Source organism: Macrobrachium nipponense, chromosome 17 (assembly GCF_015104395.2).
Source record: "Macrobrachium nipponense isolate FS-2020 chromosome 17, ASM1510439v2, whole genome shotgun sequence".
NCBI lineage: Eukaryota > Metazoa > Arthropoda > Malacostraca > Decapoda > Palaemonidae > Macrobrachium > Macrobrachium nipponense.
Window position 1 is genome coordinate 32988207 of NC_087210.1, and position 21791 is coordinate 33009997.

General features: G+C 41.0%; 1 protein-coding gene across 1 annotated transcript in view; it reads right to left on the reverse strand.

Moving 5' to 3' along the window:
- LOC135195874 (molybdenum cofactor sulfurase-like) overlaps positions 1-21791 on the reverse strand; it is a 288858-nt gene that overhangs the window by 196707 nt on the left and 70360 nt on the right. The window contains exon 4 of the mRNA XM_064222384.1: positions 5098-5669. Within this exon, the coding sequence (XP_064078454.1) occupies positions 5098-5669 (572 nt within the window). The remainder of the gene's footprint in view (positions 1-5097; positions 5670-21791) is intronic.

Here is a 21791-nt window from a genome sequence, read left to right on the forward strand (position 1 = left end):
AAGTGGATTCTTGTGAATATGCGAGTCATGAATTCATCATATCTCCTCTGTTTTATTTCCTATGGGACCGAGTTTTCCGGTACTCCACTCCAGTCTACAGCAGCGAGACGATCTCACCGCTTTTAGTTCCCTAAGTGTAATGAAATTTATGTAAGCACATTAAACCTTTGAGTTTAGCTAAATTCCTTCACTCTGAAACTGACCCTAAGCTATAATCTTCAATATTTTCCATTTGTGTTCATTCCTTAATTCATTCTTGGCCTTAAATTACTGCAACTTAGATCCGTTGCTCTTATGAGGAACCACAAACATGGTGATTTCATTGATATTTTGCTGTGTTTACATTAATATTAATATTTGAAAATTAGAAAATCATTCTTTTACCATATAAATATATTCAATAGCCACCCAAACACAGCCCAATCTGGCGGCATAACTTTCAATTTTTTTCACGAATTCAGAGCTTGGCTCAAATCTCAAAGTACAAAATTGACCGAGCAACACCTCATATCTTAAAAAACTTGTATGTATGTATGTATGTTTAAACATACAGTGGTCCCCCTGTATTTGTGGGGGATGTGTACCAGCGGCCCCCCCCCCCTCCAGCAAATAGTTGGAACCCCTATAAAAATGCTTAAAACCTCCTATTTTGTTAGTTAAAACTGAAGAAAACCCCACTAAAAGTTTTTAAACCTGGTTTTCTTAGATAGTTTTATCACAAATGTGCATTTTTTGGTGAAAAAAAAAAATAAAAAACAATAATTTGTGGATATTTCTCATAGAAACATATCACGAATAGGTGAATTTCCCATGAATAATGGGGGTAAATGTTCCAGAGAGACATCCGCAAATGCGCGAGTCCACAAATTCGGAGAACATGAATACGGGGGTCCCCACCTATATAAGTATAAATCTATATATAATATAATACATAAAGTCGACCACTGCTATTTGCAGACTCACATATTTGGAGATTTCTGTATGAACTTTACATACCAATTATTCGTGGGAAATTTGTGTATTCGCGGTATTTTCCTATGAGAAATATCCACAAATTACTGAATTTTCATCAATTTCATGATTAAATGCATTTTGTGATGAAACTATTAAAAGAACAGGTATGTATGAGCATTTTAGTGGGTTTTTACTTGATTTAGAAATAACAAAATAGGCAGATTTAAGCATTTCATGGGGGTTCTAAGTATTTGTAGATTCTAGCTATAGATATGGAGTTAGGAATTTGGTTTAGGTTCTCCGGGGGGTCGTGTTAGTATTATTAAGTTAGGCTATGTTAGGTAGAGGAGGATAAGTTTTGATGAATTATCATGATAAAGAAAAATGAAGTTTCCATTATGTATTCCAAGGAAATAAATTTGGTTAAGGAAAATCAGTTTCATTTATTAACTCTTAAACGCCAACTGGACGTATTATACGTAGACTAAAATTGTCTGTCGGGTGCTAAGTGGACGTACGTTACGTAGACTACAAATTTTTTTTTTTAAATATTCGTGGAAAAATAGTTATAGGACTAGTTTGCGAAAAATTTTAAATCACTCACCTTGAGGGATGCTGGTTTCACGGATCACGCTTTTGTTTAGTTTACAAGTGTTACCCAGGCGTGCATGCGCGAATTGTTTTCTTCTCGCACTAGAAAGCATCAGCGACGCATCTCAGAAATTCTTTCATCACTTTGTCGTAATTTTTTTGCAGTTTTATATTAGCCGTTACATAGAGTTTTATATATGAAAATGTGCGCAATTTCATGTAGAATACAACAAAAAACAACCGAAATGGTCAAAAATGCAATTGTAAGCTAAAACTCTTACATTCTAGTAATATTCAATCATTTACCTTCATTTTGCAACAAATTGGAAGTCTCTAGCACAATATTTTGATTTATGGTGAATTTTTGAAAAGAAACTTTTTCCTTACGTCCACGCGGTAACTCGGCCAAAAATCTCAGAAATTCTTTAATCACTTTGTCATAATGTTTGCACCGTTTTATATTAGCCGTTACATAAAGTTTTATATATGAAAATGTGTGCAATTTTATGTAAAATACAACAAAGTAACAACCCATGGTTGTAGCTTTTATCATTTTTGAAATATTTTCATATAAATCATGATAAGTGCCAAAATTTCAACATTCGGTCAATTTTGACTTGACTGAAATGGTCGGAAAATGCAATTGTAAACTAAAACTCTTACATTCTAGTAATATTCAATCATTTACCTTCATTTTGCAAGAAATTGGAAGTCCCTAGCACAATATTTTGATTTGTGGTGAATTTTTGAAAAAACTTTTTCCTTCCCTCCGTGCGCGGTAACTCGGCAGAAAATCTCAGAAATTCTTTTGTCAGTTTGTTGTAATGTTTGCACTGGTTTATATTAGCCGTTACATAAAGTTTTATATGTGAAAATGTGTGCAATTTCATGTAGAATACACCAAAAAACAACCCATGGTTGTAGCTTTTATCATTTTTGAAATATTTTCATATAAATCATGATGTGCCAAAATTTCAACCTTTGGTCAATTTGACTCGACCGAAATGGTAAAAATGCAATTGTAAGCTAAAACTCTTACATTCTAGTAACATTCAATCATTTACCTTCATTTTGTAACAAACGGGAAGTCTCAAGCACAATATTTCAATTTATGGTGGATTTTTTAAAACTTTTTCCTTACCTCTGCATGCGGTAACTCGGCTGATAATCTCAGAATTTCTTTAGTCACCTTGTTGTAATTTCATGTAAAATACTACAAAAAATAACTCATGGTTGTAACTCTTATTAATTTTGAAATATTTTTATATAAATCACAATAAGTGACAAAATTTATACCTACAGTCAACTTTGACTCGACCGAAATGGTAAAAAATGCAATTGTAAGCTAAAACTCTTACATTCTAGTAACATTCAATCATTTACCTTCATTTTGCAACAAACGGGAAGTCTCTAGCACAATATTTCAATTTATGGTGAATTTTTAAAAAAACTTTTTCCTTACCTCCACGCATGGTAACTCTGCTAAAAATCTCAGAATTTCTTTAGTCACCTTGTCATAATTTTTGCACCATTTTCTATTAGGCATTACATAAAGTGTTATACATGAAAATGTGCACAATTTCATGTAGAAATACAACAAAAAAATAACTCATGGTTCTAGCTTTTATTTTCATATAAATCACTATAAATAGAAAAAATTTGACCTTCAGTCAACTTTAACTCGACCAAAATGGTAAAAAACTGCAATTGTAAGCTAAAACACTTACAGTCTAGTAATATTCAACCAATTACCTTCATTTGGCAACAAAACGGGAAGCCTCTAGCACAATATTTCGATTTATGGTGAATTTTTGAAAAAACTTGGTTTTACGTCCGCGCGTTACGAATTCATGCATCATTTTGTGATAACATTTTCTCTGTGTTGCTTTCATCATTTTACAATTTCTTAAATGCCAAAATCATCACAATTTAGTGTACAATACAACAACAAAAAATTAACTCATTAGCTTTAACCGTTTTGCTCACAGCGCGATTTGTATACATTTACGTATAATATGAAATTTTTTTTTTGCGCTGTCCTATATTCATATACTTATATATGATAATGATATTTTTTTTCATTTCTGATGGTTGCATACTAAACTTCAGGCAATGACAAAAAATGAAGCCAAAAATTGATTCTTAATCTTAAAAACTAAGCGTGCTGTGATATTTTTCAAAAACTTTTTTTTCCGCTACGGTGCTAACTCCCGAACGCCGCCGGCATACGACAGACACTTTGGTAAATAGAGGCTTGGCGTTTAAGGGTTAACCTCCAAATCTTTTCCCATCATATTACCCCAAATGTGTCCAGTTCAAAAGTGCTTACAACAGCCTTTCTGTCCATTCTCTACAATGATACAATGCCATCTGGCCGACCTTCCCCCACCATGGAAACTTCTTGAGAACTCCCCCACCCACAAAACCCTTTCTCAGTCAGTCTACCAACATCTTCTTGAGGCCAAGCAGCACTGCCAACCATCGGATGGTGTGTGTGTGCGTTTTTTTTAAATGTACTACTACCATTTATTTTTGTGGCCTTTATCCTTGGTCCAGGTGTGTTGGATAATGGCAATCTGGATGACTGAGGGATTACTGTAACTATTCATGATTCCAGCTGGGCAATTACCGTAACACAATCCCTTTATCGGTCATTAAATTAACAATCCTTGCTCCTGCACTTAATACAAGGTTCATGACTGCCACAAGCCAACAAGTAAAGCCAGGTGTTACACCCATTTATCTTACAAACTATAGATTTATCAATGTCTGCCTTGGCAGATATAAATAGTCAATAAAGGCAATCAATATCACACCAAAATCCCAAGACAATTGAGCAAATGCAATAACACACAGTCCACTGGCCCTCTTACTGTGATAACAGGAGCAAAACTGAGAACAACAGACGCATGAACTACAGTTCATCAGGAAAGAGGGGTCAACAGTGGTATAACTCAATGATCAAAGTAAAATGTTTCTGTTTATACTCATGTCATCCTTCCATTGGTGTGGGACTAAATAGCTAAAACAATACATAGAGAGGCAAGATCCATTAAAAAAAATTTAGATCTTTGGCAAAAGTTCATTCTGGTAACCAACCACTCTAAGGTCTGGTCAATAATCATAAATGTATAATAACAAAAAGCATAAAATATGAAAACATGGTATTCAGAGGGCCAATGCTAGGATCCATGAAGTCATTCAGTACTGAGGAGGGAAATGAGAGTAAAAAGCTTTTAAAGGTGGAACAGGGGAAAACCTTATTGTTGAACTAAGATGGTAGAAAGAGGATATGAACAAAGGTACAGCAAAAGGAATAAAAGAGGTTGCAGCTAAGGGCTGAAGGAATGCTCTGAAGAACCTTAAGTAATGCCTATAGTGCATAGCTAAAAAAAATGCACTAATATATATTTCCTCAGAAAATTTAACCCATTAAAATCAAGTCTTCCTCTTCTTCAAATTAAGGAATGACATTTTCTAACTAAACCTAAGTCTGTGCTGCATTAATATAGAGAACACAAAAAAATAATAAATATAGTACTTGTTACATACCCTGATCACTTCTGGATTTCCTCCAGCCAGGGATTCGGTTGATTGGATCTTCCTTAAGGATTTCGTTTAGAAGGCCATTATGAACTTTCTCAATCCAATTTAATGGTGTTTTTGCACCAGAGAAATTACACTGCGGACTGTAAGCAAACAAACAATGCCTTTTCAATCTTAAGTCTTCTTCTTTGCTTACTTGTAAATCTGCACTGTCCCTGTTTGAGAAACCATTAGCCTGAGTATCAGAGGCTTCAGCTCCAGGACCTCCTAGAATTTCCTTAAGCTTTTTAGTTCTTACAGAGTAAACTTCAGCATCAAAATGGTTGGCATAGTCTCTGATTCCTAAAACTGATGTGTGGTTTTCTCGTTGGTATACAAATGCTCCTCTGGGCTGATGGGGATCACTTGGTACATGTTGTGGGGGTCCTGGTTCTCTACCTTTCTTCCCTTTCCTGGAGATATCATATGTACAATTCCAATCAAAATTCTGTGCCACTAATCTTATAGCATCTGTGGCCCCAGATGTAAAGATAACATCATATTCTTCACAAGTGGTATTAAAGTGTTCAAAGATCCTGGAAAATATAATATGAATAAATTAGTAATAACTCCAATATAAAATAGCAAACTTTTCAAGTAATTTGTAATTTCCCTAATACTACATATAAAAACCTTAAGTTCTTTGCGTAGAATTTAGCTTGTGAACGTCAACTGAAATGGCAATTCAAACTTATTGATAAGGTAGTCAACTACCAACAGAAGGAAACACTGCGCCCCCTGTTGATCTGCACTTTACCTCCCAGTCTAGTTGATAGATGAGTGCTTGATCAGGCCAAAAGACCTCTCCACACAGAAAACTTGTAAAGCTAACAGGCTCCTACTGAGTGCTAAGAATGGAGTGATGCCCCTACTATCATGAACTCTCAACCGGCCAATGACTTGCCCTCCACACTGGGGAAGACAATGCTTGGAGATCAATTCACAGAACAAGGAAATATAGTGCTCTCGGATACTCCTTCCTTAACTTTGTTAGCATTAACAGAAGAGTTGCCAACATTCACATCTGAGATGAAAAGTTCCCTTAAGTTAGTACTGCAGCACCTAAACAGAACCCAGTAGTATCTTGAATGGATCATTACTGAAAAGTCCCTCAAAGATGAGAACAAAAAGGATTTTAACCGATACGAACGACAGTTCTAAATCTCTAGCTGTGGGGTCGTGTAGTCTGACGTTCGTATATCTTGGGAGTAGACCCTCTTTTAAACAAGTCTTGTTGAAAAGGATTGCTGCATCAGCTCCATTAATTTTGTATAGAGTCTTCTCTTTTTTCCTTATTAAGGAGTTCTCAATGTTGCTGAAACTGGCAAGCAACGTGCCAAAGGGGATCATCAAATCCGGTGTAGTCATATTGAATTATCTTTATTACTGCTATATACATAGTATATTACTACTACAAGTTTCTCTCTCTCTCTCTCTCTCTCTCTCTCTCTCTCTCTCTCTCTCTCTCTCTCTCTCTCTCTCTCTCTGACGTTTCGCCCAGATCTGCCAGGGCATGGTCACAGCGATGGTTGCTGGAGGACTGAATCTTGGTGGTGAGTCCTTCGCTATATATCATGATCGTGCTGCGCTCACAGATGCTCCTGCAGGGACCCGGAGGTGCTTGACTTTCATTGGCTGGCAGCCAGGCGTTCGAAACTCTCGAGGCACGTTGACCTTCTCAGGTGTGTGCGTCACCTGGAGCCGGATTTTCATTGGCTGCGACCGTGGTGACGTAACTCCTGGTATTTCTTCTAACCTCTTCGATATTGGTTGTCCCGTCCTGGGTCGCTGGTGTTATCGTCTGGAGGGGGGGGCTGGGTCTCCTTACACAAACCCTTGCCCTGGAAATAGATTTTTCCTTCGTCAAAATCCCTTTTCTCGGGCTCAGTTCGTGTCGCTTCGTGAAATAGTACCAGAGAATTAGCACAAATAAGGTTGGAAAATAAAATAAGGTCCCAATAAAACGAAAGAAATACAATAAATGAATAGTCTAGTTGAAAAATTTACAAGTTATCATAACTAAGGTTAACTTAACCTAATATAATAAATGCCAGCATTAAAACAATATAATTGGACTTAAAATTAAACTTTAACTTATGATAACTTAGAACTAGATTTTATGAAACAATATATTTAAATATCTTAACATACATATGAGTGTGTTTCCCTAGCAAAAAAATAAGGGAGAACGACACTAAATAGTCACAGTCAGTAATCAATATTTACAGTTGTGAGTGCCCCTAGCAAAAAATAGGGGCACATCACTATATGTAGCCTTTTTTAGGCAGCTAGGCTGAAGACCCAATTGAACATGACGGTAAGGTTAGGTGAATTGTTAGTGAGGCAGGTAGAAGGAGATCTGGATCTTCGACTACAACTACCGAACAGTGTCAGGAGAAACTATGTTCCCGCTGCCAACTGCCGAAAATTTAAGAGATTCCAAGGATTTAAAATAGTGCCGTTTAAAACTGTCGGCGATTTCCAGCCCGTATACTTCTTCAATTCATATGTTGGAAGTAATTGATAGAGGTGGCTACTGCCCTGATGTCATGGGCTTTAGGGAATGAATCAGGGGTTAGCTTGTTTGATAAATAGAGGATTTGTTGCCTAATCCCCTTTTATTGAAATAGTGCCACCTTTTTCCCTCATAAAGAGGGGGCCTCAGGATCTAGAAGATGTCCTGGACAGATAGGCTCGTAAGGTCGTCACCGGACAAAGAGAAGGTCTTGTGGAAGAGGGAGGACCTTCCAAGGGGCCCATCTCATTGTAAGGGGTCCTCATTCTTTGCCAAAAAGCTTACGATCTGGAGATAGTAGGACTTCTCCTGAGGGGAGGATTCTACATGTCCAGAGGCTCTGGAAAGGGCCCGACAGTTCTGATATTCTGGCTCCTGAAGCCAGGCTTAGTAAAAAATAATGTTTTTCTTATAACATTAGATAGCTACATGAATCTTTGTCAGTATCTGAAGCCAGTTTGAGAACGTCATTCAAGAAACCATGAATGAAACTAGGCCTTTCTGAAGGGTGGTCTGAGCCTAGCACAGCTTTAGAATAGACGTAAAGTAGGAGTCTGTTTAAGTCTATCTTAAAGCCAAACTGGAAGATTTCTTTAAAGCTGACTTATTAGTGGTAATAGTACTAGCTGCTAGACCTTTTTCAAACAGGGATCTGAAAAAGGATATAGCTAAATTAACTGTCATGGTTCGGGTGCTTGTTTCCTTCAGGTAATTTGCCAGTTTCTTAACAGCAGCATCGTACTGGCGTAAAGTTGACTCCCTCTTATCCGATTCTAGGAAAAGGATATTCTGGGGATCAATATTTGCATCTCTCTTAGCTGCAAACTTCATGAAGTCCATAAAGATAGGGTTTTGAGAATTCCTGAGGAAGCGAACACAGTCCTCATTTGTACTGACTGAGATAGTTTGGGATTGGGAATCCGTCGAGGTCAGAGACCCAATTCCAAGAAGAGAGGATACCAGTTGCTCTTGGGCCAATCCGGGGCTACTAGAGCTACTTGTCCCTTGAATGTCCTGAGTTTGCTCAGGACTTTCAATAGAAGATTCACTGGAGGAAAGATGTATATCTTCCTCCACTGGTTCCAATCTATGGACATGGCGTCTATGGCATAAGCCAGAGGGTCCAGGTTGGGGGCCACATAGCAAGGGAGCTTGTGGTTCGCTTGAGATGCGAAAAGATCCACCTGGAGACCTGGGACCCTTTGGCATCTCACTGGAATGAGCGCTTGTCCAGGGACCACTCCGATTCTAGAGGAACTGATCGAGACAGAGCGTCTGCTATCACGTTCCTTACTCCCGCCAGATGAGTGGAGGATAGATGCCATTTGTACTTGGTTGCTAGGGAAAAAATGGCTATCATGACATGGTTCACGTGCTTTGACTTGGATCCTCCCCTGTTTCATGCAGTGTACCACTACTGCGCTGTTCAAAACCAGCTTTATATGGGAATTCTTGGAAAACTGCCATGGGTTCCAATACGTTTATGTGAAGTTGGCGGAACTGAGGCGACCAAGTCCCTTGAACTTTTTTGAATTGGGAGTATCCTCCCCATCCGCTCAGAGAGGCGTCCGTGTGGATAACCAACACCGGAGGAGGGAATTGGAGATGAACTGATTTGGACAGATTTTTGGTCTCTCCGCCCAGGGTGTAGACGCTGCGAATCGGCGGATGCCTGACAACTTGTCTCGAGATTTGACATTTGCTCTTGAGCGCCAAACTCGATTTATGTCCTTCAACTTTGCTTTCAACAGAACATCTGTGACTTATGCAAACTGGAGGGAACCTAGGATCCTTTCCTGGTTTCTCCTTGATGTTTGTTTGCATTTGAGGAATTGCCTTATTGACTTGGCTATTTCTTTCCTTTTGACCAACGGAATTGACAGAGTGTGGGAGTTCAGGTCCCACTGAATGCTGAGCCACTGAAAACGAGATTCCGGCGTCAGCCTGGATTTGATCTTGTTTATTTGGAACCCCAGATGTTCCAGAAACTGTATTACTTTGTTCGTGGCTTTGAGGCATTCCTCGACGTTTGTTGCCCAAATGAGCCAATTGGTCCAGGTACGCTACTACCATTATCCCTTGTGATCTCAGTTGTTGGACTACTGATTCCGCTATTTTCGTGAACACCCTGGGGGCTACGTTCAGCCCGAAGGGCATTACTTTGAAGGAGAATGCCTGGTTTCCCAACCTGAACCCTAGATATGGGCAGAAGTGTCTCGCGACTGGGATATGATAGTATGCGCCTGTAAGATCTATAGAGGTGGTGACGGCCCCACGGGGAAGTAAGGTCCGCACCTGCGAGATAGTCAGCATTTTGAACTTGTTGCAACGAATGAATAAGTTTAGACGGGACAAGTCTAAAATTATTCTTCGTTTTGTTGAGCCTTTCTTTGGCACGCTGAACAGCGACCTTGAAACTTTAAATGTTTGACTCTTGATACTACTCCTTTCTGAAGGAGCTCTTGTGCATACTCTGTCAATTCCTTTGTTGGTATTTGAAGGAATGTTTTGGATGGAGGGGGACCTCTGATCCAACTCCATCCCAGCCCTTTGGACACAATGCTTTGTGCCCAATTGCTGAATCCCCATCTGTGTCGATAGAGGAACAGCCTCCCTCCCACCTGAGGGTTCTCACTGATTTTGGGGCAGGACGTGCTCTATTTCCCTCCTCCCACGGAAGTGTTTTCTGCTGGGTGTCCTTCCGCCACCCCCTCTGGCAAAATGCACCCCTAGATCTACTTCCCCTTCCAAACCTGTTGAAGGCTTGGAATGCCTGTCCTTCAAAAACAGGGTTAAAGGCTGGGGATACAGCATAGGAAGTTGAGGGCTGGTTCTGAGACATCAGCAGGAGAATGGGCTGGTTCTGGTTCTTCGAAGAAGACGGTTGAACCATTTGGGAAACGGGGACCGCCTGAACCATCTGCTGTTGCTGCGGAGCCTGGAAAGGTGTAAACTTCCTGGGCTTCTTCTGCTTTTTCACATTTGAGGGGGTACCTTCTGGCTTCCTCTTGCCAGAATGTCCCCAGCGGACCTTAAGGCTCTGATTCAGCCTGGTCGCTTCATGTTGAACCTCATTCACCACGGATCCGGGGAAGAGGTCAGCTCCCCAAATGGATGACGCGAGCAATTTGTTCGGCTCGTGCCCAATTGTGGCTTCCTGCAGGATGTGCTTCCAGCAGTTACGCCTAGCAACCACAAAGTCGTACAGGTCAGACTGTACGGTTTGTGTTTGAGCTTTTGCCAAGAGTTTGAACAGAGGCTCCGTCCCATAAGTGATGGCGGCAACCTTTGTCATAACCAAGGCATTCAGGGTCCTCCCTAACCTGGTCCTAGCGTCAAACTCCGCTTGGATCAGGTTATCCGGTAACTCGGTAGTCTCTCCCCCGCCCGAACTGTTTGATAGCACAATCCGGTTTGAGCTTCCCGATAGTGAAGGAAGCCGGCAGATCGAGGGCCGCCCAGACATCTTCAGAACCTGGAAAGAGTAGGGATGTAGGGATGGTAGGATCCGACTCTCTCAGCTGTATAGTTGCCTCTGCCAACTTTGTGGTAAAGGGGAGCGGTGTCTCCTCCTCTGACACAAAGATGGTGAATGGGCTCTTGAAAGCCTGAAGCTTGGTGTTTGTACAATGCCCAATATTTGAGGCATCTACTAACCATTCCCTCTGGGCTTGATCCCGACTGTAAATGACAGTTTCCTTCGGGATCCTGTCTTCCCTCCTCAATGCCGTCTCCGTCAATCGAGCGTAGCCCATGAAAGGTGGTTGGAGATTGGCGGGGTGGAACTCGAAGTCCTCAATTCTTTGAGTTCCACAATCGGGAATAGAAATCATCCCATCCTTGAAGGGGGCAAAGGAAACTGCGACCCTCCAAGGATTGCTCATGGTGAAGGGAGGGAGAGTATGGTAGTCCGGCATGGGTGTTACTCCGGCACCTGCCTGAGGAAGAACTGCTGGGGGATTTTCCCTAAGGCCCGCAGCAGGTTTTCCTGGTTAGTCAGTCGCTCCGATATGTTTTGGATTGACTGACCCGACTCCTCAAACGAGGTGGAGATGCGCGCCAGCATCTGTTCTAGCCTGTCGTTCATCACAGAACCGACTAGATTGCCCACCTGTTGCATCACCCCTGCAGTGAATGCCTCGGTATCGAAGGGACTAGAGTCCCTGAACGATGCGGGAGTCTTAGGACGCGCTCCGGTGGACGTCGAAGGCTCTGGCTCAGAGGGAGCACAAGCCTTCTCCTTAGAGGACTTGCCTCTAGACCTTTCGAGTAAGAAGTCGAAGAAGACTTCGATTTCTCTGCTCCGGGATGGTGAGCCGGAGTCTTATGAGTAGACGAGGACAAAGTCTTCTTAGAAGACGTCCTCTCCCAGGGTCTTCTGCTCCCCGCTTCCCTTTCACTTTAGGGATAGCTGAAGCTGATGACGTCCTAGCCGGCATGTCCGACTCAGAAAAGCCCTGAAAAAAAGAAGAAGAATAGGGGACGGAGATCCAGAAACACCCAAAGGAAGCCCTTGAGCGCCTAACAAACCTACCTTAACCAATAAATCACCCTCTCCTACCGTCATCGGCTCTACATTCAAGTCCAGGGTTGCAACGTCCTCGGCGATCTCCGGGGCCCCTTGTTCCGCTAATGCCTGCGCCACCTGTTGCTGAATAGCAGCGATGCACGGAGCTGCCGCTGCTGGGTTGACGTAACCAGTCGACTTGCCGCCTGGGAAGAGGCGGACAGCCATACTCTTGTCCAGGACGTATGGCTGCCCCTTGGAGACGTTCTTCCCAAAGCCTCCTACCCAGGCCTTCAAGGTAGCCGACGCGGCGTCCTTCACGGCAACAGCCTGAAATAAAGGGTGGGTTATTGAATCCTTACAACGAAGCCCCAAGGATATAAGATTAATACTTAAGACTAAGTCATACTTATATACATATCTTAACATATGCTTTTATAGCAGTATATACCAAGAACAGATACAAGTGTATTACACTGGTATATACTTACTCCGGCAGTAAACTGATCCACCAGATCATAACAGATGGAGCAGGCCTCGTGATGCCAAACAATAAAATCGTTATGGCGGACAGTGTAGGGAGCGTGGGTCCGGCAGACCTCATGACCACATGGGTCCTGCAGGATGGCGTTGCACCCCGCCTCTTGACAGTTGGTAGCCTGTAAGTGAACAGATACATAAGTATCGGCAGTTACTAACAGGGCTAACCTGTTAAGAGATATGAAGCTCTGCTGTATGCCGGAGTGAAAATTTATTCTGGGCATAATCTTCTCCTGTACTCCGTGAGAGAAAGTCCGTAGGACGTGGTAAACTGGTCCGAAAAACTCCGGTACACCGGAGCAAAGATTTCTGCCGAACCAGTTACCTGCTCATAAACCGAGAGTATACACCGAGGTGAGGGTACAATCACAGCGGAGATACACGAGAAGATTACCCAAGTACATAAACTTAAATTAAAACAAAATAAGATAAAATAAATAATGAAGAAGGCAAGCGAAGCGTAACTCCGCCGTAAAAAACTTTCGCTAGCAGACAGAGAACCCGGATGGTGAGCGGGTGCTCCGCCGGACTAGCGGAAGTGGCAACAGAACTATGAATCATAAAATGTGAATACAGAGGGATGCATGTCAAGGCTACTCTCCGCTACCCCCAAGGAGCTGGCGGAGCCAGCGAGTCTGCCGAATAACAGAATGGGGAGGATAGAGGAGGTAGCCATAGAGAGAACCAGAGGAGGGACCCACGTGCGAGCTGGCGGGGTGGCCAACCCAACCCGAACACACGGGGTAAACCCCGCCCCCCAAACACTCCCAAAAACCCCCCCCCGGCCATCGTGGAGAGAACGGTAAAGACCCAGACTCAGGACCCCCCCTTGTCCGTAACTCCCGTATCCTCCCTGAGAAGGGAGGAGGAGGGGAGGGGTGCTCGGATGGTTGCCATAGCGACTGTGAGCGAGCGAGGACTACCTCCCCCCCACGATGGGGAGGAAGGAAGATGGTGGACTGAGGTGATTAGCTGGCCCACTGCAAACGTGGTTGGACCACGAGGCGAACGGGGACAGACAAAACATAGCCTAGGCTAATGCAAACCGTCTCAAATATGCAACCCATAACAAATCATCGTAATGAAAAGGAAAGAAGGAAATCACGTGTAAGAGAAAGAAAGGGGGCGTCCAGGAGAAGTTAGGCTAGCCTACCTGGAAGGTAGACAGACCAACAACTCGGGAGCTGGCCTCTGCCGATACGTAAAACGGAGGACGACGGCCAGGGTGGCTGGACTAAAGAAAAGTGGGAAATATATATAATGTATACATATATAACCCAACTGCCTAACAGACCTAGACAAAGGAACATGCATGCATGAACACTAAGCTAAGACATGGAGGCCATAGGATTTCCGAATAGTACGATGTAAAACATGAAAATTGTAGCACTTCCCGCCACCACACTAAAATAATCATAAAATAATCAAAGGCACTGCACAGAATTGCCACCGCGGTATGGGAGACCGAGGGAGCTATAAGATAAACACGAGGCGAGCCGGCATGGCGAGCCCGAGACCAGACAAGGAAGGTCCATTAATGAAGCTAAAAAACGGTTAAAACGGATCCTGACTGGCTAAAAATACATGTAACCTTTCGGCAGTACTTAACTTAGCTGTGGCGATAGCTTGGAAACTCCAGTGGAAAGATAATCCAAAGTTAAGGCAACAAAACACAGAGCAGAGAAAAATCATGTGAGTGCGAGAAGTCGCTAACGAAAAGGATAGCCACGAGAGGCGCTGTTGTCGGCGTGGGTGGGTGTGTAGTAGTAGTTACTGGCACCGGCTGTGTACCAGCTCTCTCGAGGAGGGGGAGTTTGGTGAAGGAGAATTCTAAATGACAAGAGGTCCGTGGTAGTGGTCTCACTCGCCCCAGTACCATACCGACACCCTCTTTTTATTTAGGGTGAGCGAGTCAGGATACTCTGACATCCCTCTCTTTTATTTTTCTCTGGTAATGTTAGCATTATTTACCTTAGAAATATGAACTAAAGGGATATTCACAAAGCGACACGGACTGAGCCTGGAAAAGTGCGATTTAATCATGAAATTTATATGAAAATACAGTAATTTGTGGTTATTCCTCATATTAAATACTGAGAATATACAAAATTCCAACGAATAATGGGTAGATATGGTGTATAGAGAAATCCACGAATAAGCGAGTCTGTGAATGTCGAGAACGCAAATAAGGAGAGTCCACTGTATAGCCCACAAGTCCTTAAGACACTTTTTCCTTGGGACCTAAGCTGGCTGCTCAACAAGTTGTGTTAGCTTACCCAGCTCCTTTAAGAGGACCATCTCGCCTTTTGTTGTGCAGTAGTATAAATGTGGGTTTGAATGTGACTGGCTCTCCTTCTCCGCCCTTCATTCTACTCTCTTCCTTCGCGCAGTCAGTTGCGTCTATCACATGCTGGAACTGGCGGCTGATGTATTCTTTGAATACATAGATTATAGAAGCGGATATCCTCTCCTTTCCCTACCACGGGGGGAAAGGAGGCCTTTGACATAAGACAAACCTAATGCCTGTATTTGACTTATTGTCTCCGACATTAAAGGTCTTTGTTGTTTTTCTATGAGGTTATGCACATCCCTCACATGAAATGGTTCAGAAGTCTGACCACTGATCAGCAGTTTCTATACTCCCACCAATTGTCAGAGGCTTAGTTCCCTTCCCTCACTCTTTCAACCCGGAAGGAAATCGGATGAGGCAAACCCCAGTCAGTTCATAGAGGCTCACTCAGAGTCTTCCTAATGTAAAGGACCGAGGGTTTGTATTACGTGTAGGAACAAATCACAACTTTTAAAAGCAAATTGTATTTTTCTTAACTACAGGCAGTCCCAGGTATCGGTGGGGGTTCAGCTCTTGGTGGAATGCTGATAAGCAAAAGCGCCATTAACCGAAACTCAGCCATCATGGCGCCAAATTTCGGTTAATAGCACCTCCGTTAGGTATGTTATGGCGCCATAAAACTCTATAAGTTGCTGATTTTAGGGTGCTAGTCTAGTGCCATAAAACTGGATTGCCATTCACCAAGTCCCGATAACCTGGGGACTGCCTGTGTACAAACCTGAGGTCCTTTACTATATGCCCACCTCACTGCTACCCCTCAACCTGATTCCTGGGCTTAAAGCATATTGGAATGTATACATCCTGCTGGAACGGGACTCCTGACTACCAGACAGTTTTTAACTGGCTAACCACCTGGTTTTTAAAGTTCAAAAGCCGATTTCTAGCCTTCGCTGAAAGTTATTCCAGTGTAAAGGACCTCAGGTTTGTATAGTTACAAAAAATGTATTGTTATAATACAATTAAGGGATTTTGACGTAAGGAAAAATCTATTTCTGGGCGATTGGCTCGTGTCGCCAGCGAAATATCCTTTAATCTATCATTTCTAGGGTAAATGTACTAACACATACCAGAGAATAAATAAAATAAAGAAAAAGGTCAGTGTAACTGACTCGCTCACCCTCCAAGAGGGTGTCGGTATGAACACTAGGCGAGTAAGACCACTACCACGAGCCAAATGCCAATAGAAATCTCCCACTACAAAAACCCTCCATGAGGAGAGCCGACCCACAGAGTGAGCAGCTCGTACTACTACTACTCCATCCCATGCTGCCGATGCTGCGCCTCTGGTGGCCATCCTGAAGTTAGCAGACAATCTTGAAGAGCGAAGGGATGGGTAGGGTGGGATTTCGCTGGCGACACGAGCCAATTGCCCAGAAATAGATTTTTCCTTACGTCAAAAATCCCTTTTCTGGGCTCAGCTCGTGTCGCTTGCGCGAAATCGTACCAGAGAAATAGCACAAGATTGTAAACAAAAGTAATAAAATAAATCAGAATAGGTCTCAAATAAAAGAGAAAATAAATATAAAAAAGAATATAATTGCTAAAAAGATACAAATACACAGTGATACAAAAATAGAAATATGCTTGAATTACACTTAATTCTAATCATGTTTCTTATCATAAGGTAATTTACATATGTACAGAGGTAAAATGGCTTACATGTAACAAAATGGTATCTGTGTAAAGGCATGTATCAAAAAATATAATAGCAATTAAAATAATCAAATGAACAAAGTAATCAATAATGATAATATATAAGGAATGTATATGACTTAATATACAAAACCGTAACCATTATAAATAAGATGTATCCCCTAGCATAAAAATAAGGGGGTACCATCCATGAGATCAATAATCTATAATCAATCTGTGAGTGTCCCTAGCAAAAAAAAATAAGGGGGGCACCCACTACATCATCATAAAAGCAGCTAAGACACAAGGTGAATGTAAATGAACACGGCAGGAAATAGACGAACTGTTGGGTGAGGCAGGTAGAAAAAAGGAGGACTGAATCTTCTACTACAAATTAACTAGAGTCAGGGGAAACTATGTTACCCGCTGCTACTGCTGAAAATTTCAGAGCTTCCAAGGACTTAAGGTAATGACGTTTGAACACTGTCGGCGATTTCCATCGGTATAACTTTTTTCAACTCATCGAAGTTCATATGTTGGAAATAATTAATTGAGGTGGCTACTGCCTGACATCATGTGCTTTCGGGAAAGAGTCAGGATTGGTCTTGCTTAATAAAGTACAGGATTTGTTGCCTGATGCCTTTAATGGATAAAGTTCCCCACCTTTTTCCCTCTTAAAGAGGGGACCCGATGAGGATGAGGAGGTCCTGGACAGAAAGGCTCGTAAGGTTGTAACTGGGCAAAGAGATACATCTTGTGGAAGGGGTAGTACCTTCCAAGGTTCCCACCTCATCAAAGGATCTTCATTCTTTGCTAAAAAGCTACGTTCCGGAGAAAGTAGGACTTCCCCTGTGGGAAGGAATTGAATATGACCCGGATCTCTGGATAAAAGCCGACAGTTCTGAAATCCTTGCTCCTGAGCTAAGCTTAATAAAAACACAGGGTTTTTCTTAGAGCATTATAAACGAGCATGTGTCATTATCGGTTTCTGAAGCCAGTTTTAGAACATCGTTTAACCCTCTTACGCCGGAGCCCTAAAAATCAAAACCTCTCCCGTATGCCGGGCCTGGTTTGGAGTGAGCGCGGAAGTGGAAAAAATAATTTTTTCAAAAAATTACAGCGCGCGTACTTTTGAAGATTAAGAGTTCATTTTTGGCTCCCTTTTTTGTCATTGCCTGAAGTTTAGAATGCAAAACCATCAGAAATGAAAAATAATATCATTATCATATGTAAATAATGCGATATATGGTAGCGAAAAAAAAAAAATTCATACATAATTGTATTCAAATCACGCTGTGCAGAAAACGGTCAAAGCTAACCAGTTACTTTTTTTTGCGTTGTATTGTACACTAAATTGCGATCATTTTGATATATAATACATTGTAAAACAATAAAAGCAACACGGAAAAATATTATCACAAAATGAGTACGAATTCGTAACGAGCGGACGTAAAAAAAATGTTATTTTCAAAATTCACCGTAATTCTAAATAATGTTCTAGAGACTTCCAATTTTGTTCAAAATTAGACAAATCATTGATATTACGATACTGTAAGAGTTTTAGATTAGAATTGCAGATTTCGACCATTTCGGACGAGTTAAATTTGACCGAATGTCGAAATTTTAATATATATATTTTTTTATATGGACATATTTCGAAGATGGAAAAAGCTACAACCTTCAGTTATTTTTTATTGTATTCTTCATGAATTTGCGCACATTTTGATATATGAAACTCTATAAAAGGCTAATATGAAAAGGAGCAAATATTAGGATAATGCCATGTACGTATTTCGGAGACTTCGGCCGCGAATCGGCGCGCGGAGTGAAGGTAAATATATTTTTCAAAAATTCACCATAAATCACAATATTGTTTTAGAGACTTCAAATTTGTTTCAAAATGAAGAAAAATGACAGAATATTTACTAGGCCGTAAGAGTTTTAGCTTACAATTGCGTTTTTCAGCTATTTCGGTAGAGTCAAATTTGACCGAACGTGGTTTTTTTTCTATTTATCGTGATTTATATGCAAAATATTTCGAAAAAAAGAGAAAAGCTACAACCTTCAATCATTTTTAGTTGTATTCTACATGAAATTACGCACATTTTCATATATAAAACTTTATGTAACAGCTAATTTTAAATGGTGCAAACATTTCGACAATCGCACAAAAAAATTCTGATTTTTTCGGAAGTTACCGCGCGAACGTAATGTTTTTTTTTTTCATAAATTCACCATAAATCGAAATATTGTGCTAGAGACTTCCAAGTCGTTGCAAAATGAAGGTAAATGATTGAATATACTAGAATATAAGAGTTTTAGCTTACAATTGCGTTTTTCGACCATTTCGGTAGAGTCAAAGTTGACCGAAAGTTGAAATTTTTGCACTTAACGTTATTTATATGAAAATATTTCAAAACTGATAAAGCTACAACCATGGGTGTTTTTTGTTGTGTTGTGCAGGAATTGCGCACATTTCCATATATAAAACTTTATGTAACGGCAAATTTAAAAGGGTGTAAACATTAGGACAATCGCACGAAAAAATTTATCGGAAGAGTTTATCGCACGAACGTAAGGAAAAAGTTTTTTTCATAAATTCACCATAAATCGAAATATTGTGCTAGAGACGTCCAATTTGTTGCAAAATGAAGGCAAATGATTGAATATTACTATAATGTAAGAGTTTTAGCTTACAATTGCGTTTCTCGACCATTTCTGTAGAGTCAAAGTTGACCGAAGGTAGAAATTTTTGCACTTATCGTTATTTATATGAAAATATTTCAGAACTGATAAAAGCTACAATCATGAGTATTTTTTAGTTGTATTGTGCATGAAATTGCGCACATTTTCATATATAATACTTCATGTAAAGGATAATTTAAAATGGTGCAATAATTATGTCAAAGTGACGAAATAATTTCCGAGATGTGTCACTGATACTTTTTAGTGCGATAAGAAAGAAATTCGCGCTTGCGCGCCTGCGTAGCGATTGTAAACAAAACAACGCCTTGATCCGTGAACTCCCAGCATCCCCCAAGGCGCGTGATACAAAAGTTTTCGGCTGGTAGGCCTATAAGTATTTTTTCGCGAATTTTTAAAAAAACTTTTTTGAGCCGACGTATGATACGTCCAATCGGCATACGGGAGACATTTTGACTCGACGTTTAATACGTCCAATCGGCGTAAGAGGGTTAAGAACCATGAAACTGACGTAGGCCTTACAGAAGGTCTAAGTCTAGCACATGCCTTAGGAATAGACGAGAAGTAGGAATCTGTCAAGTCTATGTTGAACCCAAATTGATATCTTTTCAAGGCTGACTTGTTTGTCGTAATCGTGCTAGCTGCTAAACCTTTTTCAAATAAGGATCTGAAAAAGGATATAGCTGAATTAACTGTCATGATTCTAATATCTGATTCTCTCAGGAAGATTGCTAACTTTTTGACAGCAGCATCATACTGTCTCAAAGTTGAATCCCTTTTATCGGATTCCAAGAAGAGAATATTCTGAGGGTCAATATTCGCATCTCTTTTTGCCGCAAACTTCATGAAATCCATAAGTTAGGGTTTTGAGAATCCCTGAGGAAGCGACACAGTCTTCGTTTGTACTGACTGGGAGAGCTTGGGATTGGGATCTGAAGAGGACGAAGGCCCAGTTCCCAGAATTAGGGGATACCAATTGCTCTTCGGCCAGTCTGGGGGCTACTAGAGCCCACTTGACCCTTGAATGTCCTGAGTTTGTTAAAACTTTTCATGAGAAGATTCACTGAGGAAAGACATTTAACTCTTCTTCCAGTTGTTCCAGTCTAGAGCCAGGGCGTCCGTGGCATAGGCCAGAGGGTCCAGGTTGGGGCTACATAACACGCAGTTTTTTGTGATTCGCTTTGAGATGCGAAGAGATCCACCTGTAGCCCTGGAACTCTTTGAAGGATCCATTGGAACGAACTGTTGTCCAGTGACCATTCCGACTCTAGGGGCACTGATCGGGATAACGCGTCTGCTATGACGTTTCTCACTCCAGCTATGTGAGTGGAGGAGAGATGCCAACTGAACTTGTCTGCCAGGGAGAAGATGGCTACCATGACATGATTTAGATGACGTGACTTGGAGCCTCCTCTGTTTTATACAATGTACTACCACTGCGCTGTCCAGAACTAGCTTTATGTGGGAGTACTTTGGTGGGCGCAACCTCTTTAGAGTCAAGAACACTGCCATTGCCTCCAGTACGTTTATATGGAACTGACTGAACTGAGGTGACCAAGTTCCTTGAACCTTTTTGACCTGGGAATACCCTCCCCAACCGCTTAACCCCTTCTTTACCGGGTGGGTGAGCGAAATGTAAAACATTGCGTTTGCTGCCGAACTGAATCTCTCGGTAGTGACTCAAGTTTGGAGGGGTGCCGATCGTAAAAATATTTGCCAAAAATACACTAATCAAGACAGGCTAATGAAATTATCAGGTATTATTAGCACTATAATAACGCATATTCTCTGTTAGTTTTATCATCCTACAGGGAAAATAAATGATTTTATGAAAAAAAATGTGAAACTCAGTGTCCCTTGTACAAGGGACACTGGTGGTCGGTGAGAAAACTACGGTCTTGAATAGAAATTCGGTCTTACAGAATGTTGGTATATCGCACCTGGAACATGCACATAAAGTATTATCAAAATAGAACTGTAAAATAAGCACGTAATAACAAAAAAAAGAGCAAAAAAACTAAAGCGAAAGCCCCGCCAATAAATATGGAAATCGCAAATTTTATAGTATATCTTTTCAAAAATTGGTCAATGTCATTTTCTACGTTTTCTAAGATTAGTTTCATCACAGAAAACAACTTTAGGGGCATCAGGGGTATCTAAACTAATTTTTCAAGTTTCTTGTCCTCACCTCAGAAAAAATCGCTTTTTCTCTGGTTTGTTTTTTTTATATATATAAAGTTACTATAAGGCTTTATTTCTACCTTCATTTATCTGGTGGTCATATCTTTTATTTGTAAAATGTAATGTGAATAAATAAATAAAAATACAGTAAATGATGATACAACTGGTTTTTTACTTGGGTAGAAGTTATTACATGTTTACGCTTGTCTGGTTTTGTGATTTTTTGTTGAGAC